This window comes from Mercenaria mercenaria, chromosome 7 (genome assembly GCF_021730395.1).
Source record: "Mercenaria mercenaria strain notata chromosome 7, MADL_Memer_1, whole genome shotgun sequence".
Taxonomy (NCBI): domain Eukaryota; kingdom Metazoa; phylum Mollusca; class Bivalvia; order Venerida; family Veneridae; genus Mercenaria; species Mercenaria mercenaria.
Window position 1 is genome coordinate 9,444,235 of NC_069367.1, and position 18,605 is coordinate 9,462,839.

At 34.4% G+C, this 18,605-nt stretch overlaps 1 protein-coding gene across 2 annotated transcripts; it reads left to right on the forward strand.

Moving 5' to 3' along the window:
- The first annotated feature begins 2,815 nt into the window (after positions 1–2,815).
- LOC123555037 (sodium/potassium-transporting ATPase subunit beta-like) lies at positions 2,816–18,064 on the forward strand. Of its 2 annotated transcripts, none has more exons than XM_045345562.2 (6): positions 2,816–2,984; positions 8,588–8,728; positions 15,452–15,562; positions 16,138–16,331; positions 17,178–17,279; positions 17,625–18,064. In XM_045345562.2, the coding sequence occupies exons 1-6, from the start codon at positions 2,837–2,839 to the stop codon at positions 17,862–17,864; spliced, it is 936 nt and encodes a 311-aa protein (XP_045201497.1). In that variant the 5' UTR covers positions 2,816–2,836; the 3' UTR covers positions 17,865–18,064. The 2 variants fall into 2 exon arrangements, with proteins under 2 accessions (XP_045201497.1, XP_053403493.1); XM_053547518.1 differs by lacking the exon at positions 8,588–8,728 and adding an exon at positions 8,395–8,535 and having other exon boundaries at positions 2,817–2,984.
- The last annotated feature ends 541 nt before the right edge of the window (positions 18,065–18,605 follow it).

Sequence of the window (18,605 nt, forward strand, 5' to 3'; positions counted from 1 at the left end):
GAGGCACCCTATTTTAAGAATTACCTCCCTTTGTTGTTACTATAAATAGATTATATTGTTACTTTTTATTACTGTCATTTGTTATTTACAAACAATTATCTTACATCATTTATGTTCATTTTTCACATTTTTTTAGAAGGACTAAATGGCCAAATTGGTTCGTTCGCTGAATTGGGTCGTTATGCGTATTGCTTAGTTTAAAACCTTTTTTCATATTTTAAAGAGAAAACCTCTAGGCATGTGAAGTTACATAAAAAATACCGTTATATAGACAAGAGCATGCATACGGGAATACATTGTGTCTTTATATTAGTCTCGTTTTGATCAAGGGGGAAACTTACTTTACAATTTTCTTTTTTGGTAGGTCTTTTTGTTGTCGTTTTGGGGAATTTTTGGCCATCTCCAAATGGCAGACTTTAAAATTATCTGTATTTATTTATTTTCCGTTACACATGAAAACACGAAATCCGTAACATTGTAAGCTAAAATAATGTTTATATATGTTTTTTTTTTTACTGAAATGTTTTTACAGAGATAATCTTTCTATATGAATCTATTAAGTGTTTTATTTCAAAATGTATTGCCCAAAGCAATACCACGATCAATAGTGAATTATTAATATACGACTTTTGCTAATGTAAGGGAGACAATCCAATCAGGGGAACTGCTTTAAAACATAGTTCTCATCATAAGCTGGCCATGTATAAGTTCCTTGATAATGACGATCATTATGAATTTAGTATGAAATAAATAATGATATAAAATGAATACCAATAAATTTTGAAGACATGTGTTAAAATTGTCAAAATAGACTGTCAAAATAGACAGTTTTGTAAAAATTAATATTACCAAACCAAAAAAATGAGACAGTTTGCCAAAGGCTAACGTTTGCTTAAAAGTGGTATGACATGAAGAAATACAAGTTTTATTGTAATTGTTCGGATGGTGATAAAGCCATTCTTGTTACATCTAAGGAGCATATGGCATATGTCTATATTGATAAACATTGAAATATGAGATCAAAGTCATTCAGCAAAAAAAAAAAAAAAAAAAGAAAAAAAGATACCTATATTAACCCTGCTGTCAGACGCTTATAACTGGCCGAGAGCACAGCACGCAAGGTCATAATGTAATGTCTGTGTTGATAAAATGGCTGCCACAGTCTTCATTATGAAAATCAACTTTATTATTTTCTTGTTTCTTTTCTCTTTTCGGTATTAAAATTATTATCTGATGAGATATTTGACATAGGTCTCAATATTTCATTAACCTAGAAGAAAACTGTTATTAAATCCATTGTCGGTTACCCTTTTCTTTATGGTTCTGATTGCGAATGTTCATGTACCTCATCGACAATAACGTTTTTTCTAACCATGTAATCAATGACTCGAAAAAAAAAGTGATTTTGATCTGACCTATCGTTATGTCAAATGGCTCGTGTGTCTGATCAAGAATGCGCAGTGTTACAAAAAAAAAAAAAAAAGAAAGAAAAAAAAAAACAATGCAAGAACACTTTTTTTAAATGTATATAATCAGTCAGTATAAAGTTTTGTTGGCCTGTCGGAAGACTTCAAATAGGCGGCAAAACTAATTATTACATTGATCAGTATACTGATACTTTACATAGCGCCATTTGTGTACAACTGGATGCTTAAATTTGTCTAAAATGTTTGAGGAATTACTAATAAAAAATCTGTATTTACACTGCCTCGTATATCTAGCTTGAGGTATAGGGCAAGTGTGAGATCGGCATGCCAAACACACATTTTTTAACTCCCAGATCCCTAAATTGCATACTGACCATCAAAAGGCGGTTCTTATGTACAACTTTGTGTTGTATGTTGCCGCATTGTATGTTGACTGCCTTGAAGTCCCTCTCTCCGTCTCGTGCTCTCCTGTAACAGTTCTTTCACATTTGTGTTCATTATTAAAATCTTGTTCATGTTATTGAATGGTGGCTGATGTCGCTTTTTCTTTATCATTGTTGAGTATATGTCAAGTGGATCATTGGTCATATGGCGACTTTCCACAGTTTGGTGGTGGAAATTGACCCCAGGTACCTTTCCGAGCGTTGTTTCAGAAATAGGCTAGATGGTCAGCTGGGTATCTAACCACCGACCTTCCGAAAGCTTCTTTCTTGGCACCCGAGTGGCCTTAATCACTCAGCCACGATTTTTTTTTAAGTGGTAGCTTGGATAATTTTGCTAAACACTGAGATTTTAGGATATAATGATCGGGACGAAACAGAGATAAATTTTCTAAAGAGCGGGGGGGAGGGGGAGCACTATATATATGCCACTTCTATAACTTGTGCCTATCTCCGAAAAATAATACATGTATGAATGATTGCGAAAAAAAAGCTGAATCGGTCAAAGTTATATCGGTGCTAGAAACTGGTTTAAGTTTTATCGGTGCTAGTTAAATTAAATATGCACATGTTGAAATGACGTTCAATTGTTTTAATTGCAAAACAATGCATTTCGCAAACCATTAAATGAGTATTTCGAAATAACTAAAAGGACCTAGGCCTATATATATATACAATAAAAGGGTTCCAATGGGTAAAATTGTAAGCGATAAAAGCAGAATTTGTAAAAAATGAAGGACAAAATGCCATATAATGTTGTGATGTAAATAACTGTCAATATTTTGTAAATATACGATTGGAAAATACCATCACTGTTTAATATTCATAAAGAATTGTCTTTAGCTATCCCCATTTCGGTCCCCGATGCGGATGACTTGATGTGACGTCAAGCGCACATTTCATTTTATTTATGGATTAGGTACGAGGTCATAGTTTATACATACGGGCATTTCATTCTTTGCTAGAAAGATGGCGTCCACAACAGGCAGCACGGCCGTTGATACCACGGTTTCAGGACCACAGAGTGGAGGAATAACTCAAAGATTGCAGGATTTTGGAACTTTTCTTTACAACTCTGAAGAGGGTAAAGTTCTTGGCCGCACTGCTAAAAGCTGGGGTAAGTGAGAACACTATAACGCGACAATAATTAATTTAACCTTTTCGCCGGTCAGTGTTTTTCCACGCTTGGATTGATTTATTATTGAAATTTAATTTAAAATGATATCGGTATTTTATATGTAATGTAATTGTGTGTTTGCATTTATTTTTACTATTTGTGTTTGCGTATATCTTTTAAATATCCGCACTGCAGCCGTAAAACGTCTCGCCGTACCCCACCACTCTCATTTGCATGTAGACTTTCATGTTTTCTTTGCCATTTCGTGTTCTGCCGTTTTAAAAAATTTGGGCTTCTTTATTTGCGTACAGTTCTGTGTTTTATTCAAGAAATGCATGTTTATGTATTCTTTTTGGAGGTATAATATTTTGTCAGTATTTGGAAATTCTGAACGGTTTCATTTTCATTATACCTGCGTTTGCAGTAAATGGTGAGGTCACCTTGGATGAAAGATGCCCTGAGGGCTGGTTACATTTCGAGACGACTTATCTTTATTGTCATACTTGACAGTATATGTCTTGATAGTTTCAGTGCATTGTGTCTAGCTTCATCATGCAAATTTGTACTGAATTTTATGAATTACAATTAAGGAAACCGACTTAATGAATGCGTTGTACTTAATTACAAGAAGTGCAATGTCTTTTTATCTAGTGTTTTTATCCCTGGGAGTAAACTTACCAGTTGAATTTATTATATCCTGTTCTCAATTAACCAACTATCAGCTGTTCTGTCTGAAAATTAAAAGCAGGAACTCCCATATTTTCAATAAATTTTATTGTTTTTTTTAGGACTCCCATCACTAGAATGAACATGTCATGTAATATTTCTTCCTGTAGAACAAAATTTGCCTTGCTTTTTTCCATTCTGTAGTGTAAATGTTAAATATCAACTAATTGCTAAATGAAAGAATTGAATATGTGGATTTTAGTTACCTTAATTCTATGCAGATATGTTAAAGTGAACTTTAATGCAAACAAGTTTTAATATTATTTGCTTATAAAGTGTTGTCAGAAGTGTTTTTGCTTTATTTGTTTTTAGTAATGTTTTAAAATACAAACTTTTTGCTAGGCTAGCCATATTATCAAGAATCTATTTAACATTGGTTGTTGCAACATACTTATAACATATACAACATTTGCTGGTATGCCTTAACACAAAACAGTGTACTTTTTGTTATATTTGACTTATTTAACCTTGAAAATACATTTTGTGAATTGGAAAGCATTGATAATAATATTACAAAACTGTCAACAAACGTCATGCACCACTGGTATATCATCATCCTGAATTCACAGTGTTGTAACATGATACAAAAAGAGCAATTAATGTGTACTTTATTTTTGTTAAACTGTAAATAAACATTTAGTGTTTACCCTACTTTTTTGGCCAATTGTATGCAAGACTCAATTAAATATGTGGCTGGTTTTTAATGATGAAGATTTAATTTCATAACATTTGTCATAGATACTTTATTAATAGTTTTTGGAGTTTCATTGGAAGAATATAAATAGACTTCTTTTTATCTTTTTAATCCCCTCCATTGTCTTGGCTAGAGAAATTTGAAGGGTCCGTAGAATAAATTATATCTCTTGAATGTTATGGTTGCCTTTGGGCACACAGCACTTGACATTGTTTACCTGCAGTGTTTGAATGTCCCCCTTAGGTCAATAAACTGATAAGGCAAGATATGCTTCAGTGGTTGTATTGTATACACTGTTAGGTACTCTATAGGATATTTGCTGTCATGAATACATGTAACAAAGGAGTCCTGTCATATTCTCTAACATCTTAACATTAAATGATGTAATATAACCTTTACATGCATTGTCCCAATTCTTATTGTATACTTGTTGAGTTGCAATGAATTACAAATAAAAGATTCAATTGCTTACAAAATGTATAATGATTTTTCTAAAAGTTCTCAAACAGTACTTCAATTTTTGAATTGGTTTCTTCAAATTTTGTTTTGAAGTTATTATTTTTATTGTGCTAGAATAATGTAGCACCCTAATGGTTATGAGCAGACACTGAATAAAATATTTAAACATGACCTGATATTCAAAAATTCAAAATCGTTAGATGGAAGTTAATGGAACATGTTGACATAACATTTAATAATATAAACATGTAAATAAGTTACCATTTTAGCTGATAATTGTACATGAAGTTACAGTCTGTAGATTAAAGTTTTCTATACCTGTGTATGGTTATAATGTAAAAGTTTGCTGAAGATCACTTTCACGCTTGTTGAGTTGATTTGTGTCATGAATTATAAATTAGGTGTATGAAGTGCTTTCATATCATCCAACTAACATGAGGACAGGCTATGCTATCATTTCCTTATTCATGAAATGTATGAATGAAATAAAGTTAACTAGGTTGAAGGAAATTTATTCAAATATTTAAATACATTTGGGAAAAAAAGTAATGCTGTTCCATCAACTTGTCCACACTCTTCATAATGTTTTGGACTCAGATACTAGACCACTAACCGTGCTCTTTCATTAGATTTTATGGTGGCCACTCCAGACAAGTATATAGTAAAATTTATAAGGATATTTAGTGATGCATTAAAGCTTAATTTGGAAACAAAAAGCCATAAAATGTCCGATAAGGAAACATTCTATAAATAATCCTTGTAAAGTATTTACACACAGGAGTGTTTTGTCAGCTTTACAGTTTGTTCAAAATTGTAAGTAATCCCTTTAACTGATTATACAGGGGTCTGAATTCTTGAATATTTGAGTGACCTGAAAATTCAAGGTTACTAGACCAATATTTTCTATTTTAAATGTCATAACTCTATTTCAAGCTCCCTTTAAGGGGGTCTCTGTGGTTGCTGGCTTAAAACCAGTTTTATGTATTTGGTATGCCTGGAGTGTACAATATTTCATGTGAGGAAACTGTCAATCTGGCATTTATATGGAAGATTAGTGGTTCACCGAAATTGTGTCGTTTGACTCAAACGCAGCAAAAACACCCGTTAGATGACTGTCTTTAAAAATGTTGATTGCAACAGTTAACTGTTTTGAACAGAAGAGAATTTAATTCACTGGCAATTATCAATTGATTATTTTTTATTTGCTGTACCATTTCCTGGGAGTATTGACTAAAACACACTGTACAATGATATACATGTTCATACCTGCTCTTGTTGTGTACAGTCTCATTGCCAGGCACTTTACAGTATTGATGATAATTAAATAAGACATGTATATCGCTTTTAATGAGTATGGTATGTATAGCCTATAGGTTAATGCAGATTGGTGGGAATATGGCTGGGAACTGTTGTCTTTGATTTTACATTTGTTTTTCCTTCAGCGGATTGTACAGAATGCTTTCTGTCCATGTTTTCTTGATTTATTATCTCAACCCTTATCATGCTGGATTAGACTGTTTCTGCCCTTGCTACCAGTGTAGATCACGATCATCCATGCAGTCTGATCATGATCTGTCTGCACTGTTCGCCATTCAGTCAGTATCTGTTTGGTATGTGCATCTATTAACAGTTAATGGTACTGTCCAAATTGTAAGAACTTGTCAACCAAGTTTGGTTTAGCAAACTATAGGTTACTGTAATGTCCCTCAAGTTGAAATACAACTAGGGTCAGTTTGACACCTCCCAAAATTTTTAAGGGAAAAAGCTTACTTGGGTGTCATTTATTGTTATATATTTCAAATTTAATTACACTATTACATTTGCATAGCATCAGACAACAGAAGCAAATGTCAAATTTATTACAGCAGTTTTGAGTGAACTTGACAAGCATTAGGGGCTTTGACTTGCTCAGCATTTCCTTTTTAGTGCACAGTTCTTAAGGAGGAAAATTTTAGATGTAATTCATCACAGATTTCAAACAGACCCCTGAGCTGATTTCTTCTTGTACTAGCAAGCAGGTAGCCTTGTCCCCCTTTAAATTTTTGAATTACATCCAAATTTTGCCTTTGTTCCTTGATAATTTGTGATTTTTCAGTTTCTGTAAATCCTGTTATAAATAATTAAAATTTTGAATTCTGTTTCGCATTGTGCTTACTGCTACAAGTAGACACCATCGTTTATATGACTGAAAAATTGTTGAAAAAGACGTTAAACCCGAACACACACACTTATTTAACAAAATCCAAGAAAGGGGAGGGTATTGTCTGCCGTGGTCAAATTTAGCATGGGGATTTTGGCCTACATCCATTCAAAACCGATATATTTTTTTTTAAACATTCTGCATGTAGTGTTGTAAATTGAAAAAAATCTGTACATTGAATATACAAGGATAATCTCTCACATCCTGTTATCTAAAATGAAGCTATTTACAAAACAAGTTAAATCCTGTTACTCATCAATGAAATTTTGATGAAGAAAAACAGTATGAAAAACAATGTGAATAATGGCAGTGAATTTGTGGACTGAAATAGGACTTGACTTTCTGGATATGTACATTTTTTTTGCTGTCAGTGCAAACACTGACATAAAAATCTTACCTGGTTACCCATATCTTTATTGCTTTGGCTAGACTACAGGGCCTGTATTCATCATCGTTAAGTCTGAAACTAAAGACTTTAATATGCTAAGTTTTCTTTAATTTATTTAATTACTCTGTCATTGTTAAATTAGTACAGTTTAATGACATGATATACATGCACGAATATGCAAACTGTAGTTTCAGACAGCTGTTAAAAATTCATGAGTATATAAGATATGTTTTCAACAAAATTACGTCTGTGTTTCAGATTTTAAACTTAATATAGGCCCAGGCCTCTCACAAGGGTATGAGGAGCCCCCACTCTGGGAATAGTATGTGTCCCAAGCATAATTTTGCTAAAGTCACTTTATGCAACACCAGTGACCTTCCCTTTTAAAGCACTTGTCTGTACATAGTGTTATGAGTCCAACCTTAGAGAGAAAAAAAAAACACAAACTTATGTTATGTTCCTACACAGCCATGCTACATTCTGTGTTGTTGATTTTGTTTTAAGTTTCCACAGCATGCCTTGTTTTTATGTTTGTGGGGTGTTTTCTTTTCTGTTTATGAATTCTGCAATGTTGTGAACTTGTGAAATATTTCTGTTGAGTTTTCTGTTTGTCTGGTCCTCTTGGTTAATTTTTTCCTTGAAATTTAGAATCAAAACTAATGCTATCTGTTTCTAGTTGACTGGTCTAGATCTTTAGCAGCTTCTTAACAAGTATGAGATGGTTGGAAAAGAGACTTTTCTACGGCTGTTTCAATTTCTGTCTCTCTTGTCGGATGACTTTATCCCTTTACTTTCTGTCAAAAGGTCAAGGTTTCAGATTCGTTTTATGAGATGTACCTGCAGTGTGGTCATTTCGGCATTTCTTATGGCCATAGAAAAAGAACAAGAGTGACTTTGGACTAGAAATATAAATATATTAATCAGATATTACTTTTTGTTTCAGGTGAAATTATACTTTTCTACTGTATCTACTATGCCTGCCTTTCCGGTTTCTTTGCTGGAATGTTAGCCGTGTTTTATCATACATTGGACTGGAATATACCAAAATTGCAAGGCTCTGATACATTGCTCAAGCAGAACCCAGGTATTTATATGTATTATATATGTTTAAGGTGGCGGTAATATTTACTTTGCAGGTGAAATCACCATTTTCTACATTGTCTACTATGGATGCCTAGCTGGATTTTTTGCGGGGATGTTAGCAGTATTTTACAATATGTTGGACTACAATAAACCCAGGTTACAGGGCTCTGACTCTTTACTCAAACAGAGTCCAGGTATTTTTTGAGCATGTTCGGCATGTCTTTTTACCTGTATTTTTGCAGGTGGGCTTGGATTATTCTTTACGGTTTACTACTCGTGTCTGGCACTGTTCTTTCTTGGTATGTTAACGGTATTCTTCAAGACCCTTAAAAGTGATGTGCCCCATTTGACAGGTATAGATTCCCGTCTGAGAGGAATTCCAGGTATGTGATGTGTGTGCTCATGCAAAAACGGCAACTCATGCACAGCCCTGTAGACCTTGGCAGATATTGGATTCTCCACACTGTTTGTCTGTGTATGTGGGATCAAAGAGACCCTTTCTGGCATGAAATCATATTGAATTTTCTCATTAATGTATTTCAACAAAAAAGTGTTTTTCAAAGAAAGATTTTACATTTTGGTTTCATTGTAAGTTTTGGAAAAAAATATGGAATTAAAAAAAGCTCCAAAGCAAAGGTATTTCAATTTGAATGCTTAGTTGTTATATTGAAATTAATTAACAAGGTACAGCTCGAACTCGGATAATTTGTACACCATTCATCGCTTTAACTCGTCAGGACCTGGCAAAAACCCGTTATAATGATTGATGACTCCAACTACAGATCACTCAAACATATTTTGCTGGTCCTGTTGATTTTTGGTGAACGAAGTTTGACTGTACCCTAATGTAGGTTGTTTGATATGGACATTTCACAGAAAAACAGTAGTGTAGAAAAAGAAAATAGGTCTGTATATGGTCTAGAAGGGTTGTCACAACAGCACACCATCTTTCCAAATCCTTCCCCAAATCATTTTCAGTTTATAGTTTTGTTTGTCGATATGATGACTTCAAAATTGATAAAAAAAAAAGAGACATTTTTTTTTTACCAGAAATAATAATTTTCACTTTCTTGAAGCTATAGTTTTGTCAGCTTTTGTTTACTATGATTAAATTTGGGGATAGAAGAAATATTTTAAGGGTGTATGTTACAAATTGCGTGGAGCGTTCCGGTTTTGTGTCCTGAATTCAAATGTGTTGATGAAATTCTAGAAGGAGATCGAAAACTGATATCAAAGTTCCAAAAAGGTTGAAAACGGATGACAATTTCAGACTTGTTTCTTGTTTGAACTTGTTCTTTCATTGCACCATCAAATGGTCTTGCAGCACCTATTCTCCTGTAAGTTGGATGTGTTTTGTTCCACTTTTGTTACTGTACCTACACGCCTTGCGGTCATAGTTCATTAAGGTAAAGTATTTTATTTTCAGTTCCAGCACATTTCTACCATAAAGCAATTTTAATTGCTAAATTATTCTTTTTTAGCTCACCTGAGCACGAAGTGCTCAAAGGTGAGCTTTAGTGATCACCCTGTGTCCGGCGTCCGTCGTCGTCCGTCGTCCGTCCGTCCGTCCGTCCGTCCGTCGTCAACAATTTGACTGTTAACACTCTAGAGGTCACATTTTTGACCCAATCTTAATAAAACTTGGTCAGAATGTTACCCTCAATAAAATCTTGGACGAGTTCGATATTGGGTCATTGGGGTCAAAAAACTAGGTCATCAGGTCAAATCAAAGGAAAAAGCTTGTTAACACTCTAGAGGTCACATTTTTGGCCCAATCTTAATGAAACTTGGTCAGAATGTTACCCTCAATAAAATCTTGGACGAGTTCGATATTATGTCATCTGGGGTCAAAAATGGTCATCAGGTCAAATAAAAGGAAAAGCTTGTTAACACTCAGAGGCACATTTTGGCCCAATCTTAATGAAACTTGGTCAGGATGTTACCCTCATAAAATCTTGGACGAGTTCGATATTGGGTCATCTGGGGTCAAAAACTAGGTCACCAGGTCAAATCAAAGAAAAAGCTTGTTAACACTCTAGAGGTCACATTTTTGGCCAATCTTAATGAAACTTGGTCAGAATGTTACCTTAATAAATCTTGGACGATTCGATATTTGGTTATCTGGGATCATAAACTAGTCACCAGGTCAAATCAAAGGAAAAGCTTGTTAACACTGTTGAAGCCGCATTTATGACTGTATCTTCATGAAACTTGGTCAGATTGTTAACATTGATGATCTTAAGGTCCATTTGAATCTGGGTCATGTAGCATAAAAAACTAGGTCACCAAGCCAAATCAAATGAAAAGCTAGTTTACACTAGAGGCCACATTTATGACCATACCTTAATGAAACTTGGTCAAATATCTGATAATCTATAGTCAAGTTCAAATCTGGGTTAGGTGGGGTCAAAAACTAGGTCACTAGGTCATATCAAAGGAAAAGCTTGTTAACACTCTAGAGGCCACATTTATGACTATATCTTCATGAAACTTAGTCAGAATATTAAACTTGATGATCTTTAGGGCAATTTTGAATCTGGGTCATGTCGGGTCAAAAACTAGGTCACCGGGTCAAATCAAAGGAAAAGTAATTAACACTGTAGAGGCCACGTTTATGACCATATCTTAATGAAACTTGGTCAGAATGTTAATCTTGATAATCTTTAGGTCAAGTTTAAATCTGGGTCAGATGGAGTCAAAAACTAGGTCACTAGGTCATATCAAAGGAAAAGCTTGTTAACACTCTAGAGGCCACATTTTTGACTATATCTTCATGAAACTTAGTCAGAATGTTAAACTTGATGGTCTTTAGGTCAAGTTCGAATCTGGGTCATGTCGGGTCAAAAACTAGGTCACGGGGGTCAAATAAAAGGAATAGTTAGTTAACACTTTAGAGGCCACATTTATGACCAAATCTTAATGAAACTTGGTCAGAATGTTAATCTTGATGATCTATAGGTCAAGTTTAAATCTGGGGCAGGTGTGTTAAAAAACTAGGTCACTAGGTCAAATCAAAGGAAAAGCTTGTTAAGACTCTAGAGGCCAGATTTATGACTGTATCTTCATGAAACTTAATCAGAATGTTAATCTTGATGATCTTTAGGTCAAGTTCGAATCTGGGTCATGTGGGGGCAAAAACTAGGTCACCGGGTCAAATCAAAGGAAAAGCTAGTTAACACTTTAGAGGCTACATTTATGACCATATCTTAATGAAACTTGGTCAGAATGTTGATCTTGATGATCTTTAGGTCAATAGGTCAGGTGAGCGATACAGGGCCTTCATGGCCCTCTTGTTTTTTAGTCTGTGAGAGGACAAGGATTTTATTTTTATGCCCCTCTTTAAAGAAGGAGGGGTAATATTGTTTTGCAGATGTTGGTCAGTCGGTATGTCGGTTGGTATGTAGACCAATCGGTTTCCAGATGATAACTCAAGAACGCTTGGGCATATGATCATGAAAGTTGATGGGAGGTTTGTCATGAACCAGCAGATGACCCCTTTTGATTTTGAGATCGTAGGTCAAAGGGGTCAAGGTCACAGTGACCCGGAACAGTTAACTGATTTCCAGACGATAACTCGAGAACGCTTGGGTATTGATTTTGAGGTCAGTAGGTCAAGGTTACATTGTTAAATCGTTTCCGGACGATAACTTGAGAACGCTTGGGCCTAGGAAAATTAATAGGGAGGTTGAACATGACCATCTGATGACCCCTATTGATTTTGAGGTCAGTAGGTCAAAGGTCAAGGTCACATTGACCTAGAACAGCAGTTACTGAATGCATCAAGGAGGGCATTTCGTTTTCTGCGAGCTCTTGTTTTGTAGTGGGTATGGGGTTGATCAAGCAAATGATTTACCATAGCCTAATATATGCCTGATGCATTTAGAAGAAGGTAAGTGAAAGGGGAAAGATCATGTCATATGGTCAAATTTTTTTTACATACCACACTGAAAGTATTGAGGATCATGATGCACTGAAGTTTTGTAAAGGTAGTGAACTCTTAATGAAGTCGCAAATTTAGTTTGGTTACGTTTTCTTCATACTTGTGTTTGGCATTTTCTGGTTGTTACAGAAATACTACATTAACTGTCAAAGAATACTTAAATACAGATGATAATACTTGATCTTGTGGAAATTGACTATTTTCATTACGTGTACACTACCTTGAACATGTTGAAGATAAGGTAAACTTATTGTCATATATTTTTCTGAAATGATTCTGTTATCCTTTACTCAAGGTAACAGTTTTAGTCATATTTGTTTGTTTTTGTTGAATTTTGAGCCTGTTTTGTTTTAACACTTTTACCTTTTTATCATAAATGCACTGTCCATGGTTCCATTCTGTTACTGTATTGTTTCTAATTTATACACCTGCTCTTAAAATAGTTGCTTAACCTGGCAATGCTTCAGCTGAGTGTGGTTTAGAAACAATACAGTATCAAGTTTTTAGCCCATTTATGCAATAAGTATTTTTTGGGTGCGGACACATAGATTTGCCCTTGTCTGTTCCTCTATCTGCCCTTCAATCCAAATTTGTGTTCTGCCTATCTCAAAAAGCATTTGACCCAGAATCATGAAACCTCGTAGGATTGTCATTCAGCGTAGTATACTGTACACTTATATTTCACACAGCCAGACCAGAGTTATGGTTCTTGACTTAGTTAAAGGTCCATTACTATGGGCAAGTGAGTTGGCAATTTTTTTCATAGCCAGTGCATAGACTTCTGCAAGACACTAAATAATGAAGATTGGCAGGTCAAAATTTACAGAAGGTCTTTGGAACTCAAAGAAATGTATGTGTATTATGTTGAAATTTCAATGAATCGACAGAATGACCCCCCAGGTTTTTTAAACTTTCTTCATACTTCATAGAAAAATAACTGTACATATACTGCGATTTATTTCGAATTTCTGCATACCAACTTTCATTTTCCAATAAAATGAAATAGTTTCTGTGCTTTTTAAAAGAAATTAAAATGTTCACTTTCCTTAGTATTGGACCTTTAAGATATGCATATCTAGTGACAGGAGTGGGGCACCAGTGTCCTGTGGACACATATATAGTTTTTAAGTGATTTCATTTTTTATTCAGTTTAGTATTTTACATAATATATATTTAATTGTTATGAATGAGCAATACTTTATATAAAAAATTGATGTGTTTTTACCTCGGCTCAACTTTTAGGACATATTCTGATCTGCCAAATGTTTGAAGCCCTTTTGCTTACGGCTTGCCCTGTTTGCCAATTAACAAGTCATAAAAATGCAAAAACACTCCCTGATACATTTATGGTAGGAAAATGTGTTGCTTGAGCAGATCAACATAAATGTGTTTATTATTGATACAGATTAACCTTTAGCCTGCTTAATTTCTAAAATAGACTGGTCCATCATTTTATTTGGGCAGTACTGTTTATTATTTGGAGGGGTGTTCACTGAAAATTTACTGACTGAATAGCAAACAGAGCAGAGACCATGATCTTCATCTGCAGTGGTCGCAAAGGCAGAATCTCTTGCCACCAGCAGGCTAAAAGTTAACCAGTTAGGCAATAAAAAAAATTCTTTGTTTGCGGTAACATGCTTAAAAAAAAATTAGGGTAGGTAGGTCGGAAAAATTTTTTTGGGGAATTTTTTTTTTTATTAAGGGAGACTTTTCGGAAATTATTTTTGTGTAAAAAAAATGAATACAAATACGGGGGTTATGCCTTTAGAGCATCAGTAAGTTGATTTCTAACATCACTGGCCATGTTTAAAGCATAAAAAGTGCAGTTTTGCAACTCTTTGTTAAAAAGTTGAAAAAAATATTCTCCAAGGCCAAAAAACATTTAGGGTCGGTCCAGAAATTTAAGGTAGATCGAGATACCGGAAACAAACAATTTTTTTTTTTACGCCTTAGATATCAAGCAAATACTTAAACTTCCTTATTACTGAGGGATCCTGTGGTAGACTGATAGCTGTATTCATATCAGATATAAATATTAAAATATGTTTATATTGACACTTCATCCTATGGTGTGCTTGTTAAAAATTTAATCACATTGTTAGTAATGTTAATGATAAATATGCCCATTAGAACTGAAGAGGTTTTGTTCTAGACTATGACAAATCATTAGATATGAAGAGATTGATAAATAGTTCAGTAGAAATAAAAATATTGTTCTGTTGTTTAAGTCAAGTCAACAAAAACAGACATGTTTTTATGTTCTGTTTTATCCAACATCTTTGATGTTGTATATTATTTTATCAATTATAACATTTTATTATACTGGTAAATCCTGTGATATATTTGATCACGAAAGCAGTAGTAGGTGCGAAACAGCTTGATTATGATATTGTAAAATCATTTCACTTTGTAGACATGATATTTCGTGGTTTCGGTTAATACATTTGATAGGTATTTCAACTTTGAAGATAAAATTAATGGCACTTTTGTGTGTCCTTGTTTGAATCAACAGAACCACCCAATCCAGGAATATTAGTCCCCCAGGAATATTTATGATCTGACAGTATTTTGATTTACATTATTGTGAAATCATAATTATTTGCATTAGACTAAATTTTCGTGGCTTTTGTTGTTTAATATTTCCCAATGAATAAATAATATTTCCATGTATTATAAATACCTTTAAAAATTGAATTCCGAAAATTAATGTCTCCGCAAAGTAATAGCTTTGGGCTAAAGCACGAAATTTTGTGCCTACGGAAATTTACTGATTTCATAGTTTTATGTATGATTGGTAGTATAAATCATGGTTACATAGATTTTTGTTACTATTAGCCTTCTAATAGCAGCGTAACATACAGGTATGTATCTTTGAAATTTCTGGATATTTTTAATTCTTACCATTTGCGAGAAGAAAGCATCATTATAATCTGACATTTACGCAATATTTACAAGAGAGTTTTGATTTTTTGAACAGGTTTGGCTTTTAGACCCCTGCCAAATGTAGAAACAACATTGATCCGATTCAACAAAGCAAGGGCTTCTACATACACACCCTACGTGGACCATATAGAAAGTTTCCTGCAGTGTGAGTAGGCTACTTGTTCTTTATTTGCAGGTTTAACCTTTGACCCTTATCCTGCTAAGTTTTTCTATAATAAACTTGTCCACCTTTCAATTTGGGCAGTACCATTCACTATCTGAAGGGGTGTACACTGAAAATTTACTGACTGACAGTGCAGACCATGAATAATTCAAAGCACTTTGTAAACATACAATTAACATGTTTATAACTATGTCTTAGGTTTAAAATAGTACACCCCTGATGTATATTATAGATATAGCTAAGCACAGAATAAATGTGTGCTACTGCTGAATAAACTGGAAGGGTGTACATGACATTTAATTATGAATGTAGTTCTAAAAACAGTGTATAATTATATTTAGTCAATTTGCATTCATTTTTTCAACATTCAAAGTCAGCATGAAAAATAAACAGATTTTGTGGCTTCTGCACAATATCTTTAACGGCCAACAAGCAGCATATTACAGTCAATTGTAAGGCTTTTATGTGCAAAAAACACAGGAAAACAACACTGCATATCATGACCTAAGCACATGATACTTGTATTTTCATGTCATATTTATGTGTTTATTTCACAGACTACGAAAATGAATACCAACAGACTGAGTCAGGCGTGTTGACAGATTGTGAATCATTTACCGAGTTGAGACCGCTCGAGGACTGGGATAAAGCCTGCAGATTTGACATTAGACTTCTCGGCGAAGACTGTGTAAAACAACAATCTTTCGGTTATGAAGACGGTCAGCCATGCATTCTTCTAAAGTTGAATAGGGTAAGGTTTTAATACAGGCAAAATGATTATATTTCCTGAAAAAGGTTTGGGGCATAATAGTTGTGGTTTTCTGTCAGATAATTTCAAATTATAACAGTTTTAAAGGGATCGGGCCTACCTGACATTAGTATATTGATCACTAAATTCTCTGAGTCTGTTAAGTGAAATTGCACATATTTTGAAAGACATCCACGTGCATAGTCCTGTTTATTAGGTAATGGTTGAAGAGTGTTGTATAACACACAGTAGGAATAAAGGTTTGTTTACAGTTATCCAGGAACTTGGCTTAAACTTTTCCAGAGAAATTTATCACCATGAAGTGAACTTGAACATATGGTCAAGACATACATTACCGTTCATACTTTGTATCAGCATATATTTCACAATTTACCCAACTGGGCTCTTTGAAATATAAGCTCTGGGTGAGTGGAACTTGCTGTTGTACACATTCTGCTTATAGAAAAATCCAGTCGAATCTTTTACGGTACTACATTATGATTAGATTAATCATTAACTAGCAGCTGAGTAGTCCATGACAAGATTCTCGTATTTACCTTTAATTAGATGATGTAGATAAAAAAAACCCAACATTTTTCCTTAGTGAATTGCAGGAGAGGTTCAAATTGCACAGGACAAGCGTTAATTCTTAGCACTTACCTGCAATTTGCTATCAGTTTGTCAAACCCTGGCTACCCATGCATTCTCACAATTTCAAAGGGACATAGCCCAAATCAGCCAAATGTATTAGCATGAAGTGAACTTGTTATTTTGACAGGACAAATACATACTTTTCCTTAGTTCTTCACAAACAGTTACAAAATTTCAATGGTACGTGTTCATTTTCAGATCTTTGACTGGATGCCAGAACCTTACAGTAACGACACAGTTCCAGAAGCAATTGCTGATTATTGGGAAGAATACTCGGTAGCTGTCAACTGTTACGGAGAGGTAAGATGACACTTTGATAATATGTATTCACTTGTTGAGAAGGGAATATTCTGGTTTGAAAATACTGTACAGTTAAATCTATTGATCAGGGTTGCAATGAGATGAGCACAGTGCTGGAGCAACCCTGGGTTCTGAGCGACCCAAACACAGAAAATACAAAGAAAACAGTCTAGTTAACATCACTTGGAAATGTTGTGAAAGATGTTGTTTTGATTTGTTTTGGGTGTTGTTTTTTTTTTGTGGTGGAGGGGTGTGGGGTAATTTTACTTTCAGTTACGAGCAGACATCACTCCTACATATTTTTTCCTTCTCATTTTCAAAAGTACACCTTGCTTTCTTTTCCAGAATCCATCTGACAAAGACAATATTGGGGACATCATTTACTCCCCACCCTCTGGATTCCACTTCAAATATTTCCCATACAGAAACCAACAGGGATACAGGTCACCCCTCGTATTTGTGAGATTTGACAACCCCAACCCCGCACAGCTTTATATGGTCACATGCAAAGTGTATGCTAAGAACATCAAGCACGATGCTATGGAGAGATCTGGAATGGTCCACTTTGAGTTGATGATAGATTAATTGACATTTAGCACATAGATTTAACTAGGAAATGAATTTCAAATTTTTGAGGAAACAGGAAAAGCAAGGGTGATTCTTTTACCTGTACAGCTAGCGTAGATGAATCATCCTTGCTCTGTGATTTCTACATATTCCGTAACCTCAAAAGAGTGTCGTAATTGTCCAGTTTACAAATGTTATGTTTCCATTTTCATCACAAAGTATGTTTTTTTTATGTTGCTCATTTTCATTACTTTTTTCATCTTTGTATATTTTTAAATGTTTCTGTGCATTCTTTGGAAGAAACAAGAAGATTGACTGTAACAGATATCCAGTGTGCATCTTCCTCTTAAGGCCATACCAAATTGATATGTCGTTCGTCGGAACTACCGCATCAATAATTTCATTCCCGAGAAAAAAAAATAAAAATTACCCGCCCGCACGTACATAAAAATCTCCGAAAAAAATATTTTTTTTTTTTCGATTATGCGGTCCGGAATAATAACGGCAAAACAGGTTTTATCGCTGTTTTAATGCGTCAAAGTGATATTGATCGGATTTCATGCGTCTTTTAGTGATGATCCAAACTGAAAAGTCAGGAATTATGGTGTTGTTCATCATTTGGGTTGGAGTTTTTACTAGGGGCACAAAATTTGTTCATGTGTCAAAGCCATCTAACTGTGTTTCAGAAGAAATGTTATTCCACACAATCCTGTGCCTGTTTTGTCTTAAATATTCCTCATCCTGTGCCATTAAATAGGC